This window comes from Passer montanus, unplaced genomic scaffold, assembly GCF_014805655.1.
Source record: "Passer montanus isolate IOZ18808 unplaced genomic scaffold, ASM1480565v1 scaffold26, whole genome shotgun sequence".
Classification (NCBI taxonomy): domain Eukaryota; kingdom Metazoa; phylum Chordata; class Aves; order Passeriformes; family Passeridae; genus Passer; species Passer montanus.
Window position 1 is genome coordinate 1,021,449 of NW_024367261.1, and position 26,458 is coordinate 1,047,906.

General features: G+C 40.6%; 1 protein-coding gene across 3 annotated transcripts in view; it reads left to right on the top strand.

The window, feature by feature from the left end:
- FARS2 (phenylalanyl-tRNA synthetase 2, mitochondrial) overlaps positions 1 to 25,819 on the top strand; it is a 232,453-nt gene extending 206,634 nt beyond the window's left edge. For all 3 annotated transcript variants that reach the window (XM_039712040.1, XM_039712041.1, XM_039712043.1), the window contains one exon: positions 25,483 to 25,819. In XM_039712040.1, coding sequence (XP_039567974.1) covers positions 25,483 to 25,621 — 139 coding nt within the window. In that variant the 3' untranslated portion in view covers positions 25,622 to 25,819. The remainder of the gene's footprint in view (positions 1 to 25,482) is intronic.
- Positions 25,820 to 26,458: the final 639 nt, after the last annotated feature.

Sequence of the window (26,458 nt, forward strand, 5' to 3'; positions counted from 1 at the left end):
TCTCAATGAACCAATATTTGATGCTTGAAAGGACCAGAAGGCTCTTGATCCATTTTACAGCACTAAGCCATTTGTTGCTACAAGTTGTTTAAAGCCCAGTCCCCCTATTTCACCTCCTGCTATTTGAGGGTTATTTTCTCTATCCTAGCAAAACACTGATTTTTAAACTCACCTGCAGATGATAACTTCACCATTAAAAACATACACAGCTCTTATTTGAAATTCAATTCAGAGAGCTAGATTAATCTTAGGGTAACTTTTCAGTGGTCAATACCATTACTAGAGTCACGAGCTAGGTTGAGTACATTCAGGAAAAAGCTATTTTTTGCAATAAATTAAAATTTGTTGGCTGAATGGCAGTTGCTGAAGTAGCAAAATAAAAGTGTTGTCATTTTGTTGCGTAGTTAAGGTGATATGGAACCAAAGATTAATATGATGTGAAAATACTGGACGCTGCAAGGATACAAACTGAAGGAAACATGGTTGCAGCTTCCACATTATTCTGAATTTAGAGCCAGAGCCTAAAGGCATCTCACAGCAGCAGGAGAGAATGGAGTCCCTCAGAAAGGGCAAATAGGCCTTTCAAATACTGAAGCGTCTGCTGTATGGAAATGAATAGAATTTGGGGTTTCTTTCCATCTCAAAAATACCTTTTCACAGAAAGGTTGACTCAATCAAATACTTTGATTTTAGCAGTACAAGGAAAGCATTAACAAAGCAAGTCCCACAAAAGGCTGCTGAGATGGTCAGGGGTCTCCAGCAAACCACTCACCAGAGGAAGAGAGCTGACATAAATCAGAATGGCCTCGAGAGTGCTTTAAAGGGGGAGTTCTCAGCACCACTGCTGCAGCGTCTCTGCTCCAGTGTTACCTCCTGTCCTGTGGCATTGCTGTGGGGTTAGGGAGGTGACAGACACAGCTGCACTGAGAAATGCTGTTTGCTCCAGCCATCACTGGGCTCTGCAAAGGCCTTTAATACAGCAGAGCTTGCCTGTGCCTTTTAACCCTTGGCATGTTCTGTCCCAGAGTTCTAAAAAATACCTGGGCTGCAGGGTGCTTCCCAGTGAAAGGATTCTCCACAATTAGGTCCATTTATGAAAGCATGTGTCCAGGTATTATGTCTAAAGGAGAAAATCTGGATCTGTATTTTTAGACTTTAGCACAGAAAGTCCCGTGCTGTCCCTTCCCTTAGAGAACAGTATGCCATCAGGAACATGATAGGATGAGCTTTCCTTTTTTCTCTGAACAGACTGCCAGTGAAGTTGGAGCATGTGATCCCCAGTGCAACAATAAAAGAGAAATTTTGAAACATCTTCTACAACTTTTTATGCTCACTTCAGGAGCACAGAGACATTAAGAGATCACAGAATAGTTTTCCTCATCTGATTGCAATGATAAAGTTTCTAGGTGACTTTTTTCTCTCTTTTTGTTTTTCTTTAAAGATGAAAAGTAAGTGTCCTGTTGGGGAGTTTCCTTGGCCTAGCAAGGAAAGGGATTGGCCATTTCTTCTGGTTTTGGTGACAAAGAGAGACTTATGAAAAGAGCTCTTGGCATTTTGAAGGCTCTTTCATTTCTTTATTTTCTTCAATTTATTTATTTATCTGGTTGTTTTAATTTCTCTTTATTTCCTTTGTCCATTAACATGTCTGGCTTTTTTTTACACTGTTATGGAAGTGTTGAAAAGAGTAGATGTTACCAGTGCAGTTTAGCTTTGACTAGCGTGTAAATGTGACTACAGAGTTTTCACAAATGTCAACCTTGTTCAAAGGATATTGTTAATATCAGTAACTACAGCAGCTGAGCATTTAAAATGTAACTGGAATCCTGATCTATTTTCCTTCCTTAGCCCTTTGCTCCTTTTTGAGTTCATAGAAAAGCAAACTGACTAATCAGAGGTAATCTGTAATTGAGTTCAACAAATCCCCTTGAATCGGTACCACTGCAAGCAAAATTCTCCCCTGGGTGAGTGGTACTTCCGTTTTACAAAGAAAATATGAACAATTAATTAAGAGTTTTTCATGTCCAGCTCTGGGTCTGATCCTGTGAGCTGATATATGCATTCAGCTCTTAATGAACCTGGAGGGAGGGAGAGAAAGGTGATGGCAAGTTTCAGATCAGATTCTTATGCAGAGTGTGCACAATGAAAGTAAATTCCACATTCACACAAAGTAAATTCTTCCTGAATATGAGTAGGAATACAATTATATTTCTTCACCTAAGTATTTAACAAAGACAATTTTAACAGCACAAAATATGCTAGATAAGCTTTATCTAAATGCTAATAAAGGAATGCCTCCATTGTGCAGAAGGTAAGTCCAACATACGACATAGTCAGTGTCCTGAAAAATAGATATTGCTTTATTGCGGAGGTTGTTTGTTTTTTTTGTAATTCAACAAAATACATTTCAAAAGCAGTAGTGAATAATTTAACAAAATCATTTGTAAGATGCTTAATATACTACTTTTTCTGCTTTCCCATTGAATTAATATGTTGGGTGATTTAGTGATTTCTGTTTGGACCTAGCCAATGTCTGTTACAATCTACATCAAGACAGTCATAAAATTAAAACAATAAATAAGTGGTCTGACAGATTCTTTCAATATTAGCTTAATTCTTGCTCTGGCTTATCAAGGGTGATATTTATTATAAGCCTAAAGGGCATGGAATTAAAACCCATATGAATTAGCAGAAGAATCCAAACCAGCAGTAGAAGTCGATTTCATAGCCCATGCGCTTCCTTGCATAGCTAAGTAGGAGGGTTATGTCATTAGAACAAATAAAACAGCTTTGGGATAGATGGGAGCAGTGAGAAAAGCATGTTGAACGTCCATGTAAGATATATTTTTACACCTAGGCGCTGAGGTGCAGGAAGCAGCCTCCACAAGTTTGTGTTTAGATGCTTTATCTCGATGCACACACACTAAACTCATCCAAACAGCAGATGATATTCCCACATTAACTGTCCATTTTGCCCCTGTCTCCACAATAACCTATGGAAAAGTCTTTCTGGTAGTCTTCTAAAAGAAAAAATTGCTGTCTTGACAAGGAGAGCATTTTAAGTCAGGAGCCTGTTAGAGAGCTACTTGCACACTTGTGAAAGGGCTCTTACTGCCAGTACTGTAATGGGGGTGGGTATTGCCTGAGTGAATTTCATGGGAAGAGAGAATGACTGGGGGTTAGTTTTTCTCACATTTTGAGATTAGAGCTCTCCAGATACCATATGGTGCAGGACTCTGGGCTTGGCCTTCCCCAAAGGCCAGACTTTAAACCCTGGACTGGGATTTTGAGAATTTCACAGGTGGAAGGAAGATGATTTATGCCTCTCTTTGCAGCTGGAGAGTTGGTTATGCCATGCTTTTCTCCCCGTCTTTTCTCAACAGGTCTATTTGCTTTCATTTTGTGCTTTCATGCCTCGTTCTGTTAGAACTGAGAGTAGAGACAAAATTCACATTGCAGGAATTTCAATTATTTTTGTCTGTTTTTTGCCTTTGCAAAGGAGTGCACAGGCTCTGAAATGCCTCTCTCTGCCTTTCTTGCTACCATAGTCTAAACTGTGTCCTGTGTGACATTAAAATGTGCATTTGGTGCTCGTCTTTTTCTAATAGAGGTAGCATCCTATGCAGAACAGTTCTTTGTACAATCTCCTTCTCTGGAAAAACCAATACAGAAAATCTTCAGGGCAGTTCATCAAAACAAATGTATGAAATCTTCAGGCTCTTTTCCTAAAAATAGGCCCTTCCTCTATATGAGCACAACATGTTCCTGTAAGGAAATTTTCCTGAGACATATCTGACAAGCATTTCCTTCTGTGCTCCATGTAATGAAAATCTTCTGCTTCGTTGATTTGGGATCAACAGTTCTTGCTTTAAAAATGAGCTTGGACTTGTATTCCACTAACAGAATATTTTCATTCTGGGTTTCGGGAAATACCTTATGCAGGCAAGAATTCTTAACAAGTCCTGCAACACCCACATTTGACAAGAGTGCCTAGAGTCATTCAGATGTTCAGAAGTGAAGTTTGCTTCTTTTGAACCTGGATATAGGATCATAGCTTCACAAGACTTCCATTAAAGGAAAGTACTGAAGTTAAAGATTTATTAGCTGTCTTTAAGCTGCTGATCCTGTAGCAGTTTTGTGCCTTTTAAAGGAGTACCTGTGTAATTCCTCCTCCCAAAGAATACTTCCTGCAGCACTGTCCCTGCAAAGGAGCAGGAGGAAAGCCATACAGCCACCCACTCTCTTAGTGTACCAGAAGGAAAGAAAGGCTCACAGAAGGACCAAAGCCTGGTGGTCAGCTGATCTCAGTATCACCTGATTTTGCTATATTGAAACAGAGTAGAATCCCAGTCCAGTCCTCCAAACATATTCCCCTGGGATTAGGTCCCATTTTAAGACTTAAGTGCATATGGGTTTTGGTTACCAGCTTCGGCGAGTGCTTCAAGTGGTCCTCAATGCCATCACAGATCTCCCTTGTCAGTTTACCTTCAGTTTGCCTACTTCCACCTGCAAACTTTGTGGTGTTACTCCTTTTCCTCTCAAGTGCAGTCAGTGAGCATGCTCTCCTACTTACCCCTGTCTCATTTTCCTGTGGCCTTACAAAGGTTTATGTCATGGAATAGACGGATGCGACGCTTAGGTCTGCTGCTTCCTCCATAGCTCTGCATGTTCAGCATTAGGATTGGGTTCTGCTTCTCAAGGTGGTACTGGGCATCTCATTGACTTCAACAAAGACATGCTAGTAGTAAGGTGGTGCTTGTGTTGTGTCAGAGGTCAGAATTTGGCACCCAGTAACTTCCCCTTTAGGGAATGAACATATATATCTATTTTTTATATATATACATATATATTTTATATATATATATATATGTAGGCTTTTTTTGCTTCCCACCTACCTTTTCTTTGCACACTCCCTTCCTCAGAGAATTTCATAAATAAATTACTGATGATCTAGGCATAGAGGAGCAGACTGAGGAGTAGGATTTAAAAATAGTTTGATGCCTGTAAAATGGATCATTTTCACAGTTAAACTATTTTTGCTCTTGTCTCAGAGGAATGTTGAAAGTGGAAGGAAAATGTTTTTGCAACAAAAATTATTGGCAATTTTCAACAAACACAAAAGTATTGGAAGTACTTGGTGGTTTTTTTCTTGCTGAATTATTCCAATGTGAAAGTTAAACCAAGATACGTAGTTGTTTCCACCAAATTGAGTTTCAATATTTGTATGTGTTCTTTGGGCTCTATTATTTATTTGGAAAATCACAATTGTCTCTTTAAAAATGTAAATACAAATGGATGATCTAAATAAAGGGCTTGCCTTGCTTTTAGAAAGCCTGTGCATGAGCTAGTTTGAGAACAGGGAGCAGTCTAACACAGCATTACAGAACCTGGCACAGGCTGCAAACTTTCCCAGGAAGCAGCAGGGCGGATTTACTGTGTGTGGGCATCCCCACGCTCGCCTGTGATCAGTTGTTTAATCGTGACACTATTTTGTGATTGCTTGATGGCTGTTGCCTTTTGGAAAGAAAACACAAATGAATCAGATTCTCTTATGCTTCCAGCCAGACAAACATCCCAAATCCCACTGATTTCTGCTTGGTCTCCCATGAGTCTCTGTAACTATGAGGAACAGAAAAAGAATTGCTTACAAAATAAATGTACTGCAAGATGAATCCAGCTCAGTGTTCTCTTGGTTCTGTTATGGGTTACAGGCTAGCAGTATCATTCGCATTGCAGTAACCCACACAGAAGTTTTCAGTCAAACTTAAGAGAGGTTGAGATGTTCAAGCATCTGTCGCAGGTGGTACCCATGGAAGACATCACATCTTGTGTTAGCTGTCGCTTTGGAGAGCCCAAGGTAGGCAGGAGCTGAGCTGACATTCTCTGAGATTGGCCCTGGAACCACGATCTTAGACCATGCCAAAAACTTGTGGTTTTGTGTTTTAATTAGCTATCCCCAGTCTTCACTCCTTCATTCATGCCATCCACTGTGTTATGGCATTTAAATCAGGGGACTGATTGAGCTGAGAACCTGTCCTCCAAAAAAGCAGTAGGGTGGGAGGGTTGTGCTTCATCTGACTGGGTATCCTTTGCCTGCATAACCATCTGTGCAGCCACAAAGCAAGCGTGGTGCTGCCACAGGAGTGAGCAGGGCAAGGGCTGCTGCTCTTGCAGACCTTGCTATCTGTTATTTCCACATGAAAAGGCTGTGGTATTTGTTGTGGGAAGAAGAATAGTCCGTGGCTTTGGAGGATGTCTAGCAGGAAAGTCACACAGATACCCTTTATCTTCTCTTGGAGATTGTCCTTTTCATGCAAAAACAGTTGGCTGGTGTCTTTCAGTTTTGCAGGTAACCTTTGCAGGCATTGCTACATCAAAGACCACAGTTTAGATTTATCATATCTGTGTTTAGACCTATCACTTTTTACACCATGATGGATCAGGGGACACAGACTTTTTTTGCCTGTTGTGCTTTGAACCTGCTCTCAGTGCTGCTTTCTATCTCTTGAAACCAAGTGTGCCTGGTTTCTGCTCATTTGGGAAGGCAGAGAGGAGGAAGGTATGCTTGTCCTGAATGGAATGGCAAACCCGTGAACATCATGATTACTGTGTTTGCTTTGGTATGTCTGTAACACAAGAGAGGGTAAATTTTCAGCAAAGTGTGGGTTTGGTTCCTTTCCTGATGGAAACAAGTCTCTAAAGTTTCAGCCCAGTCCATTCACTCTTACAGTGGTAACATTTGGAAGCCACACAATCCCTCAGCTGGAATGTCTGTGCTTTAGCAGATCAGCTGCTAGTCACTGCTCTCAAGTCTGATAAATCACCCATCCAGTCTGCCCTGTTGTTTCACAATAGACTGTTTTTTTTCTGTATTGAAATATCTGATGAAGAGGAAATTTAGACACACAATATATTACTTCAATAAATATATTGAAAAGCATTTATACATTTATGCACAAAGTTTTATCCTCTTTATTTTCTGAGGTTTGTAGTGGGAGTTTTGTCTCAGCCTGTGTTGCCACACTGCCAGATTCCCTTTCAGAAGCCACGTTGTCTAACATGTAAGAGTTGAGCAGTCCTGCAGCAGGACTACAGGTATTGACAGAGATGGTCCTGCACATGGAATCCAGGTATGGCAAATACTTCTGTTTCATTCTGCAGGGATTTCAGAGCCCTTTATTTGGATGGGAGTTTCCATTGAATTGAGCTTCTTAGAAAGGCTGAGCGAGATGTCTGCATTTCTCTTCACTTGCAATGAGGTTAAATGATTCATTGAATGACATTCAGTAAATCCTTGTCACTCACTGTCCTACTCAGCTCTGCTTCCTCTTCTGATATCCTGCCATGGTCAGAGATGTCTGGTATTTATCAGAGATGAATATGTTAGTTTAGGCAGGCAATACTGCTATAAATAAGGCATGAACTTGTAATTGGAATTGATCCCATTTTTGTAGCTGAATGAATTGCCACCTCTCTGCTCATCTGCATAGCCTGGAAGTTTTCACATCCTTAAATGTTTTTTACAGGAGCCATTTAATGCTAATATATTTTATTGTACTGGGGGAATGGGTAGAAACATGAACATTGTTGCTTTCAGCTGTTCAGTTGCTGAATCATAACTCAATAATTCTCTGTAGATCAAGCATCACGGTATGTGACTACACTTACATTTCATTTTTTGGCTTTGTCTGCAACTCTTGAGATACCCTTCTTAGTTCCTAGCAAAAGACCAGCTAGTTCTTTCTGTTGGTCCTTCGCTTCCTTGAACCTGCTCTCAGTGCTGCTTTCTATCTCTTGAAACCAAGTGTGCCTGGTTTCTGCTCATTTGGGAAGGCAGAGAGGAGGAAGGTATGCTTGTCCTGAATGGAATGGCAAACCCGTGAACATCATGATTACTGTGTTTGCTTTGGTATGTCTGTAACACAAGAGAGGGTAAATTTTCAGCAAAGTGTGGGTTTGGTTCCTTTCCTGATGGAAACAAGTCTCTAAAGTTTCAGCCCAGTCCATTCACTCTTACAGTGGTAACATTTGGAAGCCACACAATCCCTCAGCTGGAATGTCTGAAGCCCAGTGAATGGAATGCATGGGGGCTTTATGCCATAAGCCAAATGCTGTGGTCATTTAATATCAGAATTACAGTATGGATGGATCACATTTGTCTAGATTAACTTGATCTTTTGTGGTGTTCTGTTTGAAATATGTAATGGTGGAGGGTCCTCCATTTATCAAAGGTCGTTAAATGAGTTGAAAAGTAAAAAAAAAATAAATGAATAGGTACATCAAAGGTCCTAGTAACATGAAGATGAGAGAGAGGTGCCAAAAGAGATGGAGTTGTGAATCCTCTCCAAGCTCCTGTGCTTCTTGGTTTGTGTGATGTTTCCAGGGAGTTACAAGTGAGGGTGACCATGAAGTTGGTACCTCTGTGCTGAAAGTACTTCTTGGTAAGTTTTACATCTCATTTCCTTTGAATTTCCCGCAAAACTTTAGTTGGCTCTGTGTGCAGGCTTCACAGGTAAATGCCAGCAAATGCCAAGCCAAAATGAAAGTAGAAGGGGAAAAAAAAGTGAAAAGCCAGAAAAAGAAGACTGAGAGTAGTTGCCATTTAAAGGGAAAAAGATCCAAAAACCAAACAAAACCCAACCACAAAACCTGTAAGGGCTGTAGGGTGTCCGTGTGTAATGGTCATGAATGTCGCACTGCTCAAGACAGCGCTGCAGTTGGGAGTAACACTGTGGATCTCTTGGTGGTGAGTGTGCACAGACATCTTCAGAAGAAACTCAATTTATATTATGTAATGCTGTCAATGTGACCTTTGAGGGAAATCTCTGAAGATGTGTGTTTGTTAGCAAATGTTCCTCCTCCATGCAGTTTGACCATGTTTGTCCCCTTCCCACATGCTGTAGAGCTGGGAGACCAGCTCTCCCCTTCCACAGCAGAGGGGGTGAACAAAGTGCAGCTCCCCCTTGCTCCATGTCCTGCTGCTCTGCGCTGCATCACAGGCTGGTGCTCCATGGGGCAGGCTCTGTGCAGGGAGCCTTCATCTCTGAGAGCCCTGGCACTGCATCCCTGAGGTCCAACAGAGAGCAGCTCTGCCCTGCTGCCTGGGAAATGCCAACTGCTGAGACACTGAATATTCAAGATGAACTTGTGGCTTAATACAAGGGTGAGAAATCATAAAAAGGAGTGCTCTTTGCTATATCTGCCTCTTTCTCTTGCAGTATTTTTTAAATGGCTGAGTTGTGCCAAAAGGTACAAGTTGCCTTTGAAACAATTTTTAAGTGTAAATGTGACATTTCCTCCACTAATCACACTTTCTTCAGATGAAAGATAATAGAGTTGTCTGACTTGCTCAGCCCTGGGTCTTTGCTGGAGTAGTTACTCCAGAATGAATTAGATCTACAGTGATGGTTTTTTAAATTCTTTTCTTTTTACTTTCTTCCTGTTAAGTTCTAAGCTGATTTAGCATCTCAGTTTGAGTGTGAAAATATTCTAAAATGTGGAAGATCAGTCATTTATATGTAGTATCCACCATCCTTCTGCCCAGTCCTCATTTTATTTTGAGTTGATGTCATAAGAGATACTTAAGTCAGAGAATGTACTGTTTTGTTTTTTTTCTCAGAACATTAAAAATCCATGCTAATTTCATTCCTGCAAATTCTAAGTCTCAGGACAGCTTTAATTAAAATATAAATGACACAATATTTTTCGTGTGAATGGTATGTAATTGTGGCTGATGTTTTTTTATTATTAATTCTTCATTCTTGAAAATTCATGTGCAAGTGTGCTCATTTCCATCTTCTCTAACCAAAAGCAAACCACTCAATGCCTTTAGCCAGATGGATTTCAGAGCAGCCCAGTCTTATATGGTAATGACTCAACAACTTAGTGAACCCAGTTAGCAGCTTTATAGATCATGACTCAAAGTATCTCATAGTTAAATTTCGTAACAGTCCCACTTAGATTATCTCACATCCTCCATGTAACTGTTCATTAAAGGCAGTCATGCCTTCTCTCAGCAAAGGAGTGCTTCACCATTAATATTTCTAAGTCTTGATCCCCACACCCTACTTTTTTCCAACCGTGTTTTTCAGTGTTCAAAAACCACCAGTCAGCTAGGGCTAATGTCCCACCATACAGGGGAATAGTTAAAGGCAATTATTTTTAACAGATTAGTCTTCAATGGCAGTAACTTAATAATTTTTGCTATATTTGATGAAATACTGAGAATGAGCTTGCAAACACAGTCCTCCTTTTTGAGGATGTGCATTATGTTTGTCAGAAAGGACAATTTCACTTGCACAGAATGAAATCTGTGCTAGAACAGAGGCCCTGTGAAGGATCCTACATACCTAAGATCAGCTCAGACCACTGACCTCAGTCTTATCTGATGGCAAAAGACTTTGCAGTGTTGCAAAGTTCAGCCGTTATAGCAGTTTTTGCTTACCTCTTCTCTTGCTGTCCTGTTCACATTCATTCATTTCCTAACTAAACTGGTGTATCATCATTTTTAAGAAGAGGATTTAACTGGCTGCTTCTGCTCATCAGTTTTAAAAACATTGCTACCAAGGGACCTGTCCCTGTTGTTTTGTGAAACATCAGCTGAATCCTCAGTTGGCAGAAAGAGATGTCATCCCATTGCCTTCAGTGGGAACAGGTCAGGAGCTTTGACTCAGCAGCTTTTGGGGACAGCCAGATAGGGTTTTTCCTCTCCCTTATATCTGAATTTCATTTAGATGTATAGCATGGTTTTACATGAACTTGGGGGAATAAAGGAGCATGTGCATTACTGTTTATGTGAATTCAGTGATTTACCAGCTTGTGATTTTAGCCCCTGTTTCCACATGTGTTTTTCCTGAGGGCTAAGTCTTTCTTTGTGCTGTTCTCATCTCTGCACTGTGCTGGCAGAGAGTCTGGAGAGGCCATTCAGTGACTCAGATTGAGAATTTGATCATTTTTCAACCCCATCAGCTTGCTATTGTGGTTCATCACGTGTGCAGCCACTCAGGCAGATGTGCTGGTTTAGGTGCAGTAGGGCAAATCTGAGAAGCACCTGGAGACAGGATTGGAGAAGGAGGTGCAAAACTGCTGCTCAGTTTTATTGCCTCAACCAGGTGCTACTGAAATGCTTACCCAGTTTGTGGAAAAGAAAGTAGATACAGACTCAACCTTTAAAAAATAAAAACAACAACAAAACTGAAAGATTGATCCAACACAGTATGGATCTAACCATGGGCTTTGTAGGTGGATGCTGAGCCTCATCCAGATTCTTTCCATGCTTCCCTGTGGAGTTCCTGTAATGTGTTGTGAGATATACAAAATCAGAACTGAGATCTGTTGAGATACAGGAGACTAAGTTTGTCCCTGCCGGTGCAGATGTGCCAGTAATATAAAAAAGCTTTCATCCAGCCAAAAATGCTTATAAATGTTTTGACTGTCCAAGCCCTTGCAACCTGTGCTTTGGACTGGTGCTTCAACTACTATGGTGGATTTATTGCAGTCAGGGGTAGATCCTTTTAACCTTTTCCTAAGTGGATGCTAAAGTAAAATCACAATAGCATCAAGTATCATGATATACTGTGAATGAAAACTGTGTGGGTTTCAGGAGCAAGTTCTGCAGATGTCTCTCTCTACTTCATGCTGCTCAGCAATCTGATTTTACTGCGTTGTCCAAACTGTCTCTGTGTCTTCACCTTTTGGTGGAGATTACAGTGCAAAAAGTCACAGGATTATTCTAGTCTCCATCTTCTTCTCAATAAGGGCTACAGTGTAATTTCTGATGTCTCTTCCATTTTAGGGAAGTACATTCTCTCACTGAATGAACACACATGGCACCTGAGTTGGTTCAGCCATCTCTGCAGAGAGAAGTTTTCACTGGCTGGGAATTTTTCCATGTGAGTGCAGTGGAGAGACACAGTGGATGCAGAAGGGAGCATGAATAGCTCTGCAACCCTCTCAGCACTGAATGTCCCATAAGTTTCATGTTCTTCAGTAGTGAATATGTATTCAAACATAATGTTAGAACACCAGCCATCCTGGCTAGGTATGTCAAATTAGGCAAGGTAGCGAACAACCTCTGCTGATTTTAATGGAGTGAACCTCCCAGGGGCACGTGACAAGGCAACTGTTTAGGTGTAACTCCCTATAATCTCAGAAGGAATGTCTCCTTCCTCTAGTATGTTACTGTAGCTCCAATGAAGAAGGTCCGCAAGCAGACATGATGGTGTTTAAGGTCATGCCGCCAAATTGTTGCATCTAATGTATATTACCAGTCATGTCTTCCATAACTCTAAAGTCAGTAATGTAAGAATAACTTGAGTTCATTTCAGTTAGACATCTGAGTTAATGGTTGCTGTGTGTGACCTACACTGAATTACCTACAAGTAAGGCAGGTTTGGGGGACTGTGGTGCAGGAACCTGTGGCATGGAGGTCTTTCTGCTGTGATTCAGACAGTCGTGTCAAGAATGTGATCTCTTTCTGAGGGGAGAGTATAGAGCTTAAACTTGGTTAAGAGACTTTCCAGTTCAGGGAAGAACAGACTGTAGTACATTCAAAAGTAGTATGTGCCCCCATTAAGCCATTCTTTGTTACTGTACAGGATAAGTCATAAATAGTTTATTTGTTCCTTGGCAGCTTCATATTTCATGTAAGAACAGAAGAACACATATGCAATGACACTTTTATGAGATCAACATTTAATCCCTGAAAATTATTTAGTAAACATCAAGGATTCCCAAAAACTAGCAGTCTTATCAGTCCAAGCAAACTTGTGAAGGGTAATAAAAAACCTAGCCTTTCCAGCAATGGCTAGGAAAGTATCACAAAATATTCTGAGTTGGTTATGCACACTTGCATACACATATTCTTATACAAGTAGATGGGGTTATTTTGGTGGCTTCTCATCCTGTGCTGTGGAAGGCAGTGTAGGTAGGTAAGATGAGAGGTGGCCCTTCCTCACAGTCATTGTCTGCATAAGGAGCAGATTCACGAAGTGAATACAGAGCAGTGAGTGAGTGAGAGGGAGGCCAGGATAGCATGTAGGAATATGAGGGGAACGTGGGTGCTTATTCAGAGCATTGTATTGGGGTTCCATGAGTTGAGATTTCCAGATGTTTCTATTAAGAGATTAGCTGATCTGCAGTATAGCCTAGGACATACCATTTCCTCTGCATTTTTTCAGTCTCACCACCTCCAACAGGGCATAAAGTTGATTGGCTTCTATGTCAGAAGGCCACAGCCCCCAGAGTGGGGTCAATCTGGCAATCTTGATTTAAGGATTGGTGTCTCAGATGTCTCCTAGTCCCTGGACTTCCAAAATTGCTTTGGAGTGAAGAATCTCAACAGGCTTGTTTGCAACATTGTTTTGTTAGAAGAAAGACTTTTCCCTTATTTTAAAATTGTCTATGGTTTAATGTGAACTTGGAAAGCTGAAAGCAAAGGGTTAACCTCTTGATATAAACTCAGAAATGTTTAAAAGAAAGAATGCAGTTCAGCCTATCAAAGATACGCAGCATCTTCTGTGGCTGTTCCTTAGAGCTTTCCTAAGGCATCTCTCAACCCTGAAGCAAATGGGACAAGCAGGTGAGTGACAGTCTCCCTTTGGGATGCTGTCTTATAGAGCGGACTTTTCTGTGTCTTTGCTTTCTTGTTTGTTTGTTTTGTTGATTTAGGTAGTGAAAGGTAACTGAGCAGCACTTTGCTTTCCTATGTGCTCTCTTTCAACACTGGCCCATAAGGCTGATGATAGAGTTGCTGGTTTAAAGAGGTTACATCACTTTCCGGGGATAAAAAAAATGCTGGAGGTGTGTTAAGTTGGAGCTATAGGGAGCTATCTTTGCTACTCAAGTAACTTTCTGCATTTTAAAGACTGTTACATTACGTTATGCTAAAGAGTTGAAGAGTACTGCCACCTAGTTCATCCTCCTACTCCAAAACAGGATCAGCTCTACTTATAGCATTCCTGACAGACACTTGTATAACCAGTCCTTTAAGACTTCCAGCAAAGGGGACTCCAGCCGCCTTTCCAAGTGAATTTTGAAGCTGAACATTTCTGCAATATGAGCTCATTACTTTTGTCTCCAGCTGCTTGTGAATGTTGATGAAAGATTAGTACCTAACCCTGTGCAGCAGCATTTTAGGTATTTAAAGGATGTCTTCATGATTTCTGTTCTTTAGGCTGAGCCACCTATATTCTCTCAGTCTTGCCTTGTAACTTGTGTTGTCCAGCAACATCGCAGGTTCACCTGCAGCTCATGGTTGCGTGTGGTCCTTCCATGCTTTGTGCAGTATTGTATTTGCAGGGCCCCCAAAAGAAGGAATGAATCTGACTCCATGTTCTCAGAAGTCTAATTTATTATTTCATGATACTGTATTGTATTAAAGAATACTAAACTACACTAAAGAATACAGAAAGGATATTTACAGAATGCTAAAAAGATAATAATGAAACCTTGTGACTCTCTCCAGAGTCCCAACACAGCTTGGCACTGATTGGCCATTGAGTCAAAATAATTCACACCACAAACCAATGAAACAATCACCTGTGGGTAAACAATCTCCGACCACATTCCAAAGGAGCAAAACACAGGAGAATCAAATGGGATAATTGTTGTTTTCCTTTCTCTCTGAGGCTTCTCAGCTTCCCAGGAGAAAAATCCTGGGCAAATGGATTTTTCAGAAAATATTAATGTGACAGTGCAGCTTTCACTTGTTCTGGTTGAACTGTATCCTCCAGCTTCTTAATTTTGTTGGGATTATTCTAACCTTTTCTTCAGTTATACTCAGTATTTTACCCAACTTAATGTAATATGCCAGTTGACAAATGCTTCTGCAGTGTCACCTCTTCCATTAGTGAAAGTACTCCATCATCCAGGAGCCAGGTTGAAGAACCCTACAAGAATGATCCTTCAGATTTGGCTGAACTGGGGATAACTGCTCCCAGAAACAACAAATTATTGACAAGTACTACACCTACTTGCAAGATCACCTTTTTGTAGTAACCGCCAGTATTTATCACCAGTTTTCTCATCCATCTATATGCAGTTCCCTCTATGGTGAAACTTTTAGGAAGGCAGATTTTTAATACCTCATTTTATGAACTGGATTTAGTATTTTTCTTGGTTTTTTCACTTTTCATTATAATGCCTAATTTTTTTTTCCTAAAATTTTGCAGCTTTGTCTGAAACTACTTGTATCTGCCAGTGGAACCATGTTTTGTGACATGTTGATCTTAGACCATTTTTTCTTACCTGGTTTAACTCACTGTTAAACATAAACACTGTTAAAGATGCACATATCTACACATTCACCTACTCTCCATACTACTTCCTGCAATTTATCATTTCACTTATTGATTATTGATTTATTAGCCTGATATCCCTTCATAAATGGAAATTATCCCTTCATAAATGGAAATTAGGTTGTTTTGACCAGATTTAATCAATACATCCATGTTTTCTATTTTTTCTACCTTTTAAAAAAATCATTGTATGCTTACAAACCATTTCACAAATTCACAGAATAATCCGAGTTGGAAGGGATCCACAAGGACCATCAAGCTCAACTCTTAAGTGAATGGCCTATACAGGGCTCAGACCCACAACCTTGGCATTATTAACACCATGCCCGAACTAACTGAGGTAATTAGCTACCTCAGAGTTTTTCTGGGAAATTAAAGTAAAAGCAAATGGTTCATAGTTTCTGTGGCTTCCTAGCTTTGGGGCTTTTCCTCCATTTCCAAAAATAAGCACTCTGACCTTTGTGAAACATTTGGTACCTTACTTGTCCTCTGTGAACTCTCAAAGACAACTGATAACAACCTTGAGATTCCTTCTGCTCCTTCCTGAAGTGCTTTAGGGCAAAGTTCACGTCTTGGACAACTTGAGAATGTTTCGTTTACTCTAATGCTCCCTGTGAATTCACTATTCTGTGCTGAGATCTTATTCCTTCTTTGTTGATACTAATTCCTGCTAGTGGGAGGATTGCTTGGCCTTTTTTAGTAAAGTCATAGCAAAAGTGGTATTTTGATCTTCCTAGTGTAGTGCCTCAGTGGCTTGCTTTCCTTTCTTGAGTGGCAGACCAATAATTTTGTTTTACCAACAGAATGATGCATTTCATTTTGTGCCCTGACTTTTTAATCTTCATGCCCACAGGATGTTTTATTGCATGATGCTCATATATTTTCTCACTGTAGGAGGTGTGCACTATGCATACTTCCCAGCATATACACATTTTTTATTTTCATAAAGAGCAACCATAATATTAAAGGGGCAACATGCCAAACATGACAGCTAGAGTTTCCCAAACGACTGCTCATTTTGATAGCTGTTAAAGTTCTGGCCAGTGCACCTCACTGGCATATGTTGTCGTCTTTTGGCTAGTTTCAACAGTGCTGCAATATTTTCCCCATTGTTCCATGCAAAATAACTAGGAAAACCTCACCTACAAGATCCATACTCTTTGTCTCTCATCATGGTCCAAATGTATTACCTGTACAAATGGGATCTGGCAGGAGAAAAGTTTAACAGCCTGACAGTTTTCCAGTGTGTTAACAGTAGTTTAATCTGCTAGCCAGCAGTTCTCCTCTACTCTGAGGACTTTCTCTGAGTCGTCTTTCCAAGGCAGCAGCTGTCAGAAAAACGATGAGAACAGGTTTCTTGTGGCTGTCTGTGTGGAACCACTCTATCCTCAGAGAGGGAAAGTGGTGGATTTCTGCCTCTCCAAAAAAAATCCAGTTAGCCAGATTAAGGCTCATAAAACCTGACAATTCTGAGAAGAAAAATAACTTATGAACTGGAAGGACATAGCAAGCAGCACTTAATTGTGCAAGTAGCTGCAGGGTTTTTACCAGCTTTGACAGATACTGTAAGCAGCCCCATTGAGAAACCCCCTCTGTTTGCACACACAGATCTACAGATGGTTTTAAGTTGCATTCAGGTGCTGCAGGCTGACCAGTGGAGCAGATGCTTTTAATGTATTGCTTTTCCTCAAAAAAAGGAAAGGAACAAGTGATTTCTTTTAACCTCTGCTTTCTGTTTTAAAGTCCCTTTTGTCTTCTAGTCTGAGGTTAACTCAGCTGCTCCTGCTGACTTCTTGTCCCCATCCTGTTTTCTTCTGGTTTGGGCTTAGTTTATCAGTTAAGAAACAACATATTTGGTTGTCCTGATGTTGTCTCTCCACTCTCCCCTGCCCTGTCCACTCTGTATGGGATGAGTTGTTTTCTGGTGCCATAGCCTGTTTTGCTTTCCAGGATTGCTGTACAACTGTGCAGTAAAGAAGGGTGACTGGAAGTGTGGGTGAATGGGAAGGGTAACTTGGAAGAAGGGTAACTCAAAGGGTCTGTGCCTGCACTTGTCCAAGCCTCCTCTCTCTCATCAGTTTTCTGTGGGACCTTGGACATTTAAGTTCTTAGCTGAGTCCAGAGCCATGTCCATCTTTACTTTAACTTACAACAAGTGTAAAAGGACCTTAAACATCTACCTTCTGGGCCTGGTGAGGACAAAACCACTAATCCCAGTGAAGAAATCTATACAAGAGTCTGAAACAGCATTCAGGCCTTCCCATGCACTTGTCTGTCGTCTAGACCCTGATTTCTGCTAGTGCTCAGTGGAGATACATCTAAACCAGCTGTCACTACCATCCATCTTCATTTCTTAGGAAAATGAATTGTTTAAATTCTCATATAAATTCCCTTTTTACTTGATTAGGAAATATGTTTTAATTTGACAGCAATGTTATTTTTAGTAATACTTTTTGTAGCCTTTAGTATTAACATCTAGTTGGCAGAAAAAACTGCTAAATATTTATACTTCTCATCTTTGATCTTTCACTCAGAAGAACTGAAAAGGTATCACACTTAACATTTTTATTATAAATATTTTAGAAAGCATTTTAAAGAGTCCAAATTCACCTCTCATGTTGGATTTATTCAGAATATTAGGATGGATTGTTACTCTTAAGTACAGGTAGTTGCCAGTGGTTGGAAAGTTTAGAGTGACCCTGCTGCGGCTAAGGGCCAGAAATGGAATTATTAATTTCATGGTTTGATAGGAGGAGGACCAAAGCTTCTTGCATCCTCTTACACGTGCTGGCTCAGAGGGAGATGAATACAATGTCTTTGCACAAGAAGCACAGCTCTACAAAGTGTGTCTTCCAGAGCTGCTCTTTGCAAACAGGTTGTGTCCCTCATCGTCTCCAGTACAGACAGTTGTCCTGGAAGGGCACAACAGGGTTGTGGATGAGATACCCAAGTCACAAAGTTCTGCCAGAACCACAGAGCCTGTGGCTGCTGGAGATATCTTCTTCCACCCCTAAATTACCAGGTATTTAGGAGGTCAAGAAAAATGTGGAGAAAGCAGGAGAACCAGCAATGGCAGAAAATATAATGATTTATTATGGGTTTACTCACTGAAAATGTGACTTTTTCTTAGAATTTCCTGGTTGGTAGCCAAAATGCTTCAGCTGCCAGCAGTACCAGGACTTCCAGGTAATGTGTGCTTCTGTTCTCCTCAGTATGTCAATAACAGCTATGCCAGCCAAGTTTCTTTTCCAGAGAGAGTGGGTGATCCATCATAGGAACTTTTTGCCTTGGCCTCTCATGGGAAATGCAGTCCTGCCATGGTTTCTGAACTAAACAGGGAAGGAGAAGGTCAGGAAGCTTAGATGGCAATTCCCCTGAGACAGAATATCCAAATTGAGTTATTTTGTTCTTTTGTTTGCTCGGTTGGATAGTGTTTAAGTCTCCAGTGGTCAATTTTTAAACAAATAATGAAAAGTGTTACTCCTTGCATTCTATTTTGGTGAAAACAAGATTAGACTTTAAAAAGCCTTTGACATTAACCTTTTTCAGTCAAACTTAGGGAAAGTGAAGCAAAATAAAACCCTGTACTGTTCACAGAACAAGTATTCTGTCCTGTCTCATGCTGAGACTATAATTTTTTTCTCTCTCTCTTTCAGCATCTGATTATTTTTCTATGCTTAGTACATAAAGATAAGTCTCAAGTACTTTACCAATCAACCTTCTCTAATTTGCCACCGCAATGGGTAGAAGTTATTTCACTGGATGTATGTATGTATCGAAACTTTTCTTTCTCCCATCTTTGTTTCACCTGTGCAGACCTTGTATCCTGTCATGGTAATAACTGAAAAAAAAATAGGGGTTTGTACCCTGTTCTGAGTCTCACAGGTTTGCACATGTTCTGATCTTTGTGTGCATGGCTTTCTTCCATTTCTCAAAAGCTCAGCCTTAGGAAGTTGAGAGACTTATTCCATGCGTAGTGTTGAATTTATGTGGTGTGGTGACTGCTCTGCAGTTACTCTGCTCAAAGTTAAGCAAGTCTTGAAGATATTCAGCCTCTAACCCACTCTTGAATCTTCCTGGATTTAGAGCAGGATTTTGAACTGAATCACTCAATGGACTGGTGAGCCCCTAAAAACAGAAGAGGCCCAGAAGTGAATGCACAAAGTTCACCTTGCAAAAGGGACAACTCTCAGTCACATCCAGCCTTAAATCCACATGAAATGGATTTGTCAGTATTGGCATTGATCAAATATGATGGGAATTCTGTCCCCTGAGTTTGATAGATGATTTTCCCAAAGAGATGGAGATTGGAGGACAAGCAGTCATCCCCAATGCTGGAATCCATCCCCTTGAGAAATGGTTTGATACCTGCTTTACAACCACTGATCATTGCCTTCTTCAAGGAATCAATGAGTCACTGTCTTTAAAATGAAAAGAAAAAACACAATCCCAAGTCCCAAGGCTTTGTAGATTTTTTTCTGCCCTTTGGTGGCAGCAAAAGTCTGTGTCACAGTTAGCTTATGATCCTGTGGGTACTCTAGATTTTATTTTTTTTTAGTGTAATGGAGAATGGTACTTTTCTTCTTCACCCTAGTGATATTTCATTGCTGCCTGCATGTAATGGATTCCATTACTACTGATGCTGTGAGACTTAAGAGCTTTTTAATAGGAAGTGCTTGGATCTGAGATGGGTTATCTGTATCCTTGGCTGGTTACTGAGAGGATGCACAAGGGAAATACTCTCTCAATTTCTTGTATAACTCAGTCTGTTTAGAGTTCCCTCTGCTTGGGAGCTGGCAGAAGAGAGCCTTGCACTGCTCATGGTAGTTCTTTTGTTGGCCTCTGTCAACAAACCAAGGTGATCTGTTGAAATAAGAAAAGGTACTTTTGGGCCAAAGCACAACTAATTGCTTCAACTGTTCCATTAAACATTTAGTGAGTACCTTAACAGCCAGGAAACTTTCAAGTGGAGCCTGTGAAAGATTTTTTTCAGTGTTTGTCTATTTGGATCTGTTCCTGCATGCAAGAAATTATTTGATAGATTTAGGCAGAAAAGGAAAATAATCATCAAAGCTTTTGAATTAATCCAATGTTTTTGAATACTGGACAATGACTTAGGTTGTACTTATGGCTATCTAACAGTGTCCAGTGAGTGAGAAGCTGAAAGTGCTTTCATTTTTCATCCACTTTTAATATCTAAACTGGAAGGTGTTATTTATGTCTTTTGCCTTTGTATCCCATACTGTGCTCTACTCTGCTCTTTATCTCTCAATAATCTGGCTATTAACAGAATTTTGACTTTTTTTTCCTGCATGAAGAGAGAAGCTTAAAATGGAATTAATACCAAAGAAAGAATGAAAAGGTCAAGCAGGTTTCAGGTTTGGTATTCAGATACAGATTTCACCAAGTTCAATTAGAAAAGAGCAAAAAGTCCATTACTGTTTCAGTTTTGTGAACTAGAAGAATGATATTTCAGTCCAATCACCAGTCAGTGAACATGCATCTCTTTTGAAGTGACCACCAAAAAAAATCCAATGAGGTTGACACTCTCAACATACTTATATTGGCCTGAACTATTTTTGAAGCTGAACCACCCTTCTGCCAGGTGTCAGCTGGAGAAGGTATGCAAGAGAAATGATCATTTCCTGCTTTTTGTGGGTGTAAAACAGTTCTTTCGTCTGGAGGTGATCTAATGCCTTTCACTGGCATCAAAATCACCTTAAACAAAAACATGTCCCTTTTTAAGAATAGGCTGTGTGTACAATGTGCTCTTCCAGAGAGATGAAGTATTAGCATTTGAAAGGATGGATGAGAATGTGTATTTTGGAAAGACCTTTGTTCAGAGAATTACTGCTATATTCTATGTGCATATCACCATGGTAATTGAAATATTTGCCACTGATGAGAAGGTATACAGCACAAGCCTTTTGCCATTTTCCATGATGTGGTTTCTAGCAAAGAGTGCTATTTGTCAGTTTAAAATTTATGGTAGGATATTTAGCAGTTGTGCATACTGTCATAGAGATGGATGTGGTTTGAAAGCACAAAACAAAAAGGAACAGGTAATGACATCTTCTTCTTGCAGTTTAGTATTCTTCCCCATTTCCACGTAAAATGTGAAGCATTCTGGAACTGCTGGAGCCACAAAGCAAAACCAAAGCTGTGCTCTCTGCATGGCTTTGTCAATTAGGATGCTGGTAAGATGAAACAGTTTATTCCTTTCTTCCCATCATCACCTCTTTCAGGACATTGTGGCAAACAAAACAAGCCTTTCTCTTCCCTGAGGTCATTCCATGCATGTGATCTCTGTGGAGGGTGTAGCAGCCACCTAGTACTGTGTGAAGGTTTATGTAAGGGAATTACATGATTAATCTTATGAAGGCATATAGGATACACATTTCCATGGCAGGGATAACCTCAAGGAACCTCATTAACATGACTCACTTAACAGAGAGAAAAAAAAATCTCAAATGCTTGCACTACCATGTGTGTAGATTTTACGTTTAAAAAAGTATTCTGTAGGAAAAGGTGCAGTATAGGTATCATGGTGAGTAGTACTGCTTAGTGAACTGCTCAGGACACAAAAGAGATGGTACTCTTTTTTGCTCTTTCATGCTGTGGCCGATTGTCACTCTAGTTTTCTGTTCCTCAAAGTAAATCCAGCTCTCTAGAAAAATGTCTGGTTTTGTGTTGTCCTCAGCACTTAAGAACAGGGGTAACCTCCATACAGAGCTCTCTGTGTTTCTGTGCTTTATTTAAGGCAGATGGAAAGTAGAACACAGTTAAAAGGTAAGGGGTTTCCTGCTCAGTGCTGCCCCTTTTATCTCCCTCTTCCAGTAAAGGATGGAGAAATTTTCATTCTTGTTATGGTATTGCATGTGGAAGAGATAAGTGCCAATGCCAGGCACTTATTCTTTATGCAACATTTTGGTTACCAAATGACCCTGTGCTTCGTCTTATGTAATGCCTGAGACAGGTTCCCTAGAATGCTGAAGTGTTTTGCCGTTTGTAGCTTCTGGGATCAGCTTTCCAGCCAAGTTGCATTTAAAGCATCCTTCAGTGATCTTCCGTGCAGGGAAAGCTAACACACATGTATTAATTTTTGTTGCCTACCACACCCTTTCATTCTAGCCCAGGTACCAGGGTGAGGTTGCTTTCATATTGATTTTATTAGACTAGTGGCAGACTAAGACCCCTTCATTTCTTGTCCTGCTTAGGTATCAGGCTGAAATACCCAAAAATATACACTGACCTTCAGATGGACCCCACACAGTGACTCTGACTGGGCAGGGACCAGCTCCCTAACACATGAAGGCACCTGAGTGCCAATTCCTGAAAATCATGGGGCAAAGCTCTTTCCTGCAAAACTCATATGAAAGAGCATTAGGCATTATTTCGCTCCACTGTTTGTCCACAGTCTGTATCCTGTTTCCTCCTGTGGCATCAGAACAAACCCCTGTCTTCCTTCTCCCTTTGAGCAGTGCTTCTCTGTGCTCACTGCGCTTCATTACCTGAGAGCTGCAGGCTGGTGCAGAGGAGACTTGTGACACTGAGATCAGCTGAAGCCTAATGGGAGAGGAGTCCGCGTGACTGCAGCCGCACGGACTTGTCTGGCGGTGCGCTTTAGGTAAATAAAGCCCGCTGTGCTCACTGTTAAGCTTCTACATTTTTTACTCTTTTTTTTTTTCTTTCTTCTTTGTTTTTACCTCATGAAGCTGCTGCTGCAGGTTTTGGCCTCAAAATTTTGTTTCTCAGGATAGAGAGCCACTGCTTCTGTATCGTCAGGCTGCAGCATGACATGCAGCAGAGACTTCATTATGCATAAGCAGAGCCATCGCTAAGGTAGGCAAACACTCTGTGGCTCTGCAGAATAAAAGGGAAGTGAGAAACGGAATGAGCAAAGGTATTATTTGCTGACAATAATTGTTTCCAGTTGCTGCTGATGGCAGGGATTAATCACAGTGTCTTAATACTTTATTTGGGAGCAGGAGAAATATTAAGGGAGGGAAGAGCTGAGAAGTGCTCTTCCAAATCTCCCTTGAAAAGTTAGTAAATAGTACTCTGGAAACAATGCTTAAGGTTTTGAAGCTTGCAGTGTGTCTTTTATTGAAATGGCTTTGAACCCTTATACTCCTTCTTTCTAATTAGTAACAGAGATGCAGATAAACCTAGCTAAAAGGTGGGAGAAAAACATAGCATACAATTTAGCATCCATGTTATGTGGAGTAATGTATATTAGCAGTTACAACTTCATTTTTTGCCTATAATTAAATCTAGATTAATTACATTTAATGCAATCCCCATTTTAGTTCTCTCACACCAATTCTTAACTTCAGCTGCAGCTAGCAGAACTCTAGTCCAGTGCTGTTCTCTACAACCTCTACCCTTTCCTGATTTAAATACATCCTAAAGCTACTGTTTTGCCACAGCACCCACAAGAAACTATTGTGTCCTAGTCTGCCATATATAATTTGTTCTGGAATGAACCACTCTCTAGCATGGAGGGAGGGGTACACAGAAACACCTGAGTCAGGAGTAATTGTCACTTTCATTTAGCCAAGGCCAGTGAAGAAGCAGTAGCTACATGTACCACAGCATACACCTACATTAAGCAAACTCATTTTTACATCACATTAAATAATAATGAATTTTCAGTCATGGGGTATATTCCCAATATTTGTAAAACTTCAGGATTAAGCTTGTGACTGTACACCTTCTAAATAGATTTTCAGCCAAAACAATTTGCAAATGTTTTTGATCAGGTGTATTCCTGTAGCACCTTTAAAAATTGAAATACTACCAGCTCTAAGGATATTTCCTCGCCTGGTTTTGAAATAATTTCTGTTGAGCTCCGATGAATTATCCCTCTCTCTTACTCAAGTTTTTCACTGGCAATGTAGCATCTGACCAAATCCTTGTTATTCCATTTACTTGCTTCCCGAGGTTTGTCCTCTTGGCTGCTTTGAAGAGGTGGAGCAGAGCAGAGCAACACCTTCCCCACAGTTACACCTCCCCCTCTTTTCTCAAAGATTACTTTTCTGCAGCATTTAACCTGCACACAGGGAAAGCTCTTGGCTGGCTTTTAGCAGTTAACTGCAGTCAGCTTAACACTTTATGAAATGCAGTTTGCCCTTTCAGGTGCTAGCCAGATTTAACTTGCTTTATCTTCAGAGCACACAAAAAAAGGAGAAATGCTTTAATTAGAAGTAGCTTTTTTGTTGTAAACTGCTAGTGGGAGCAGGGCAAATTTCCTACCCTTGTTGGATGGGACAAAATTGGTATCAAACAACAATTCAGAGGTATAAATTACCTGTGCCTGTTCCTAGTAGGATTTGAGGTTGAAATTAATATCTTGAGAGCTGTCTTTGTGGATGAACACATCTAACCTTAGATTTAATCAAATAATCATAAGCATAAATGTGGTTCTAAAATGATGCAATTTTCAGGAGAGAGATGATCCAAAGCTTGCTGACTGCCTTTGTGTGCCATTAAATGCAGAGTTCTGCCACTCTGGAAGCTTCTTCTGCCTGGTGCTGTCTGGTTTCCCATTATTTTTCCCCTCAGATTTTCTCTCTTTCATTGAAGTGAGTGTTCACCTTTGAAAGAAGCAGCTGTGTGGGCTCCATTTGAGACTAAAAAGGATGCCAAAACTGCCATTTAAATTCTGTAACACAGGCACTGCAATTACAGAGATGCCCTTGCACAACTAGGTGCTCCTGCCTGCTTTTGATGGAGAGGAGGGAGATTTTTTTCACTCCTACTGAACTTAGTGGTTTGTCCTGATTTTTCACTAACTTGTCTTTGCCTAGCCAGCAACTCTTAAATACTTTTCTTTCCTCCGTCATTCCCTTTTCTCTATTCCTGTTCGCTGTTCTCCTCTGTCTCTTACTTTCCGTGGCACAGGGTAAGAATCCCTCCTCTGGGGGATGTTTGCTCTGGTAAGAAGCTACCACACCACAATACAAGTTGAGGTATGAAGTGGACTTCAGCAAAGTACTCTGCCAAAATTAAAATTCAGCTCAGTCCTGCCTCTCCGAACTGTGTATCTTAGCATTAAGGTGATTTTCAAGCAACAAGGGCAAAATTAGACCGCAAATAAAAATGATCCAGAGGGTAAGTGTTTGGCCTCATGTATTTGCATTTGCAGGCAGATGTATTTATGAGCCCTCTTTTGGTTTGTGTTTTGTAGGACGAAGAAGGTCAGCCACTGCTACCGTATCGTTTACCGGCACCCAGAGAGGACGCTAACGCAGGACGAGGTGCATCGCATCCATCAGGCTATTGAGGAGTCAGCAGTTCGGGAGCTTGGGGTGGAGGGCAGGTTCTAGCAGTGCTGCTCTGGAGCCCCAAGGACAGTTGCTTTTTTCTTTCCTTTTTTTTCTTTCTTTTTATTTTATTTTTTCTTCTTTTTTGGGGGTGGTTTTAGGTCACAAGTAGAGATGGGTTTTGTGACTGAACACAGAAAGCAATTGATGAATGGGCAATGGTAAAACTGGCAGGTAATAAACATTACTACTGAGAAATCATTGATGAAACGCTGGTGCTTTATTTTAAGAAAAGGGGGAACAGCAGTAATGTAAGATTTCCCTCCTGTTACGATAAGAAATACACTGCCTGGTGGTTTTCTGTGTTGTTAATTGGTCCCTCGGTTCCATTAAACTGTAAATACTTGGCATTATTTCTGTGTTGACAGGATCTTCTGTCCATGTAACAAGTGAAGCAAATCAGAGACACAGATTAGTTCAGGGAAGAAAAACCCATTCTGCCCCACCTCACCCCCAATCCCTTTTTTTTTTTTTCAATAAGAGAGATAAAATTTTGCTTCAAGAAACCTTCCAAGAAGTACTTCTTGTGAAGTTTGACTCTCTTACCTTCAGAGCCCATGGGTGTTGCTTTCATCAGCTACAGAGGAGGAGCCAGTGTGGCTTGGGCTAGGCTTGGCTGTCTACAAATGCTGGATCATTGGCAAGTTTTTCCTGTTAGATCCTCTTGTTCCCACTGAGCTGAGCAGAGCTTAGTGAGGTGCTCCAAGCTGTGCCACCTTCACCAGGGGAGAAGCTCCCTTGTCTCACTTTTCTTTGCATAGACACCAGTTCAAGATAAATCTCCTCCCCTGTCACCATCAAAGTGTTGATATCACCTATGGTAGAATGGTAGTAAATAGA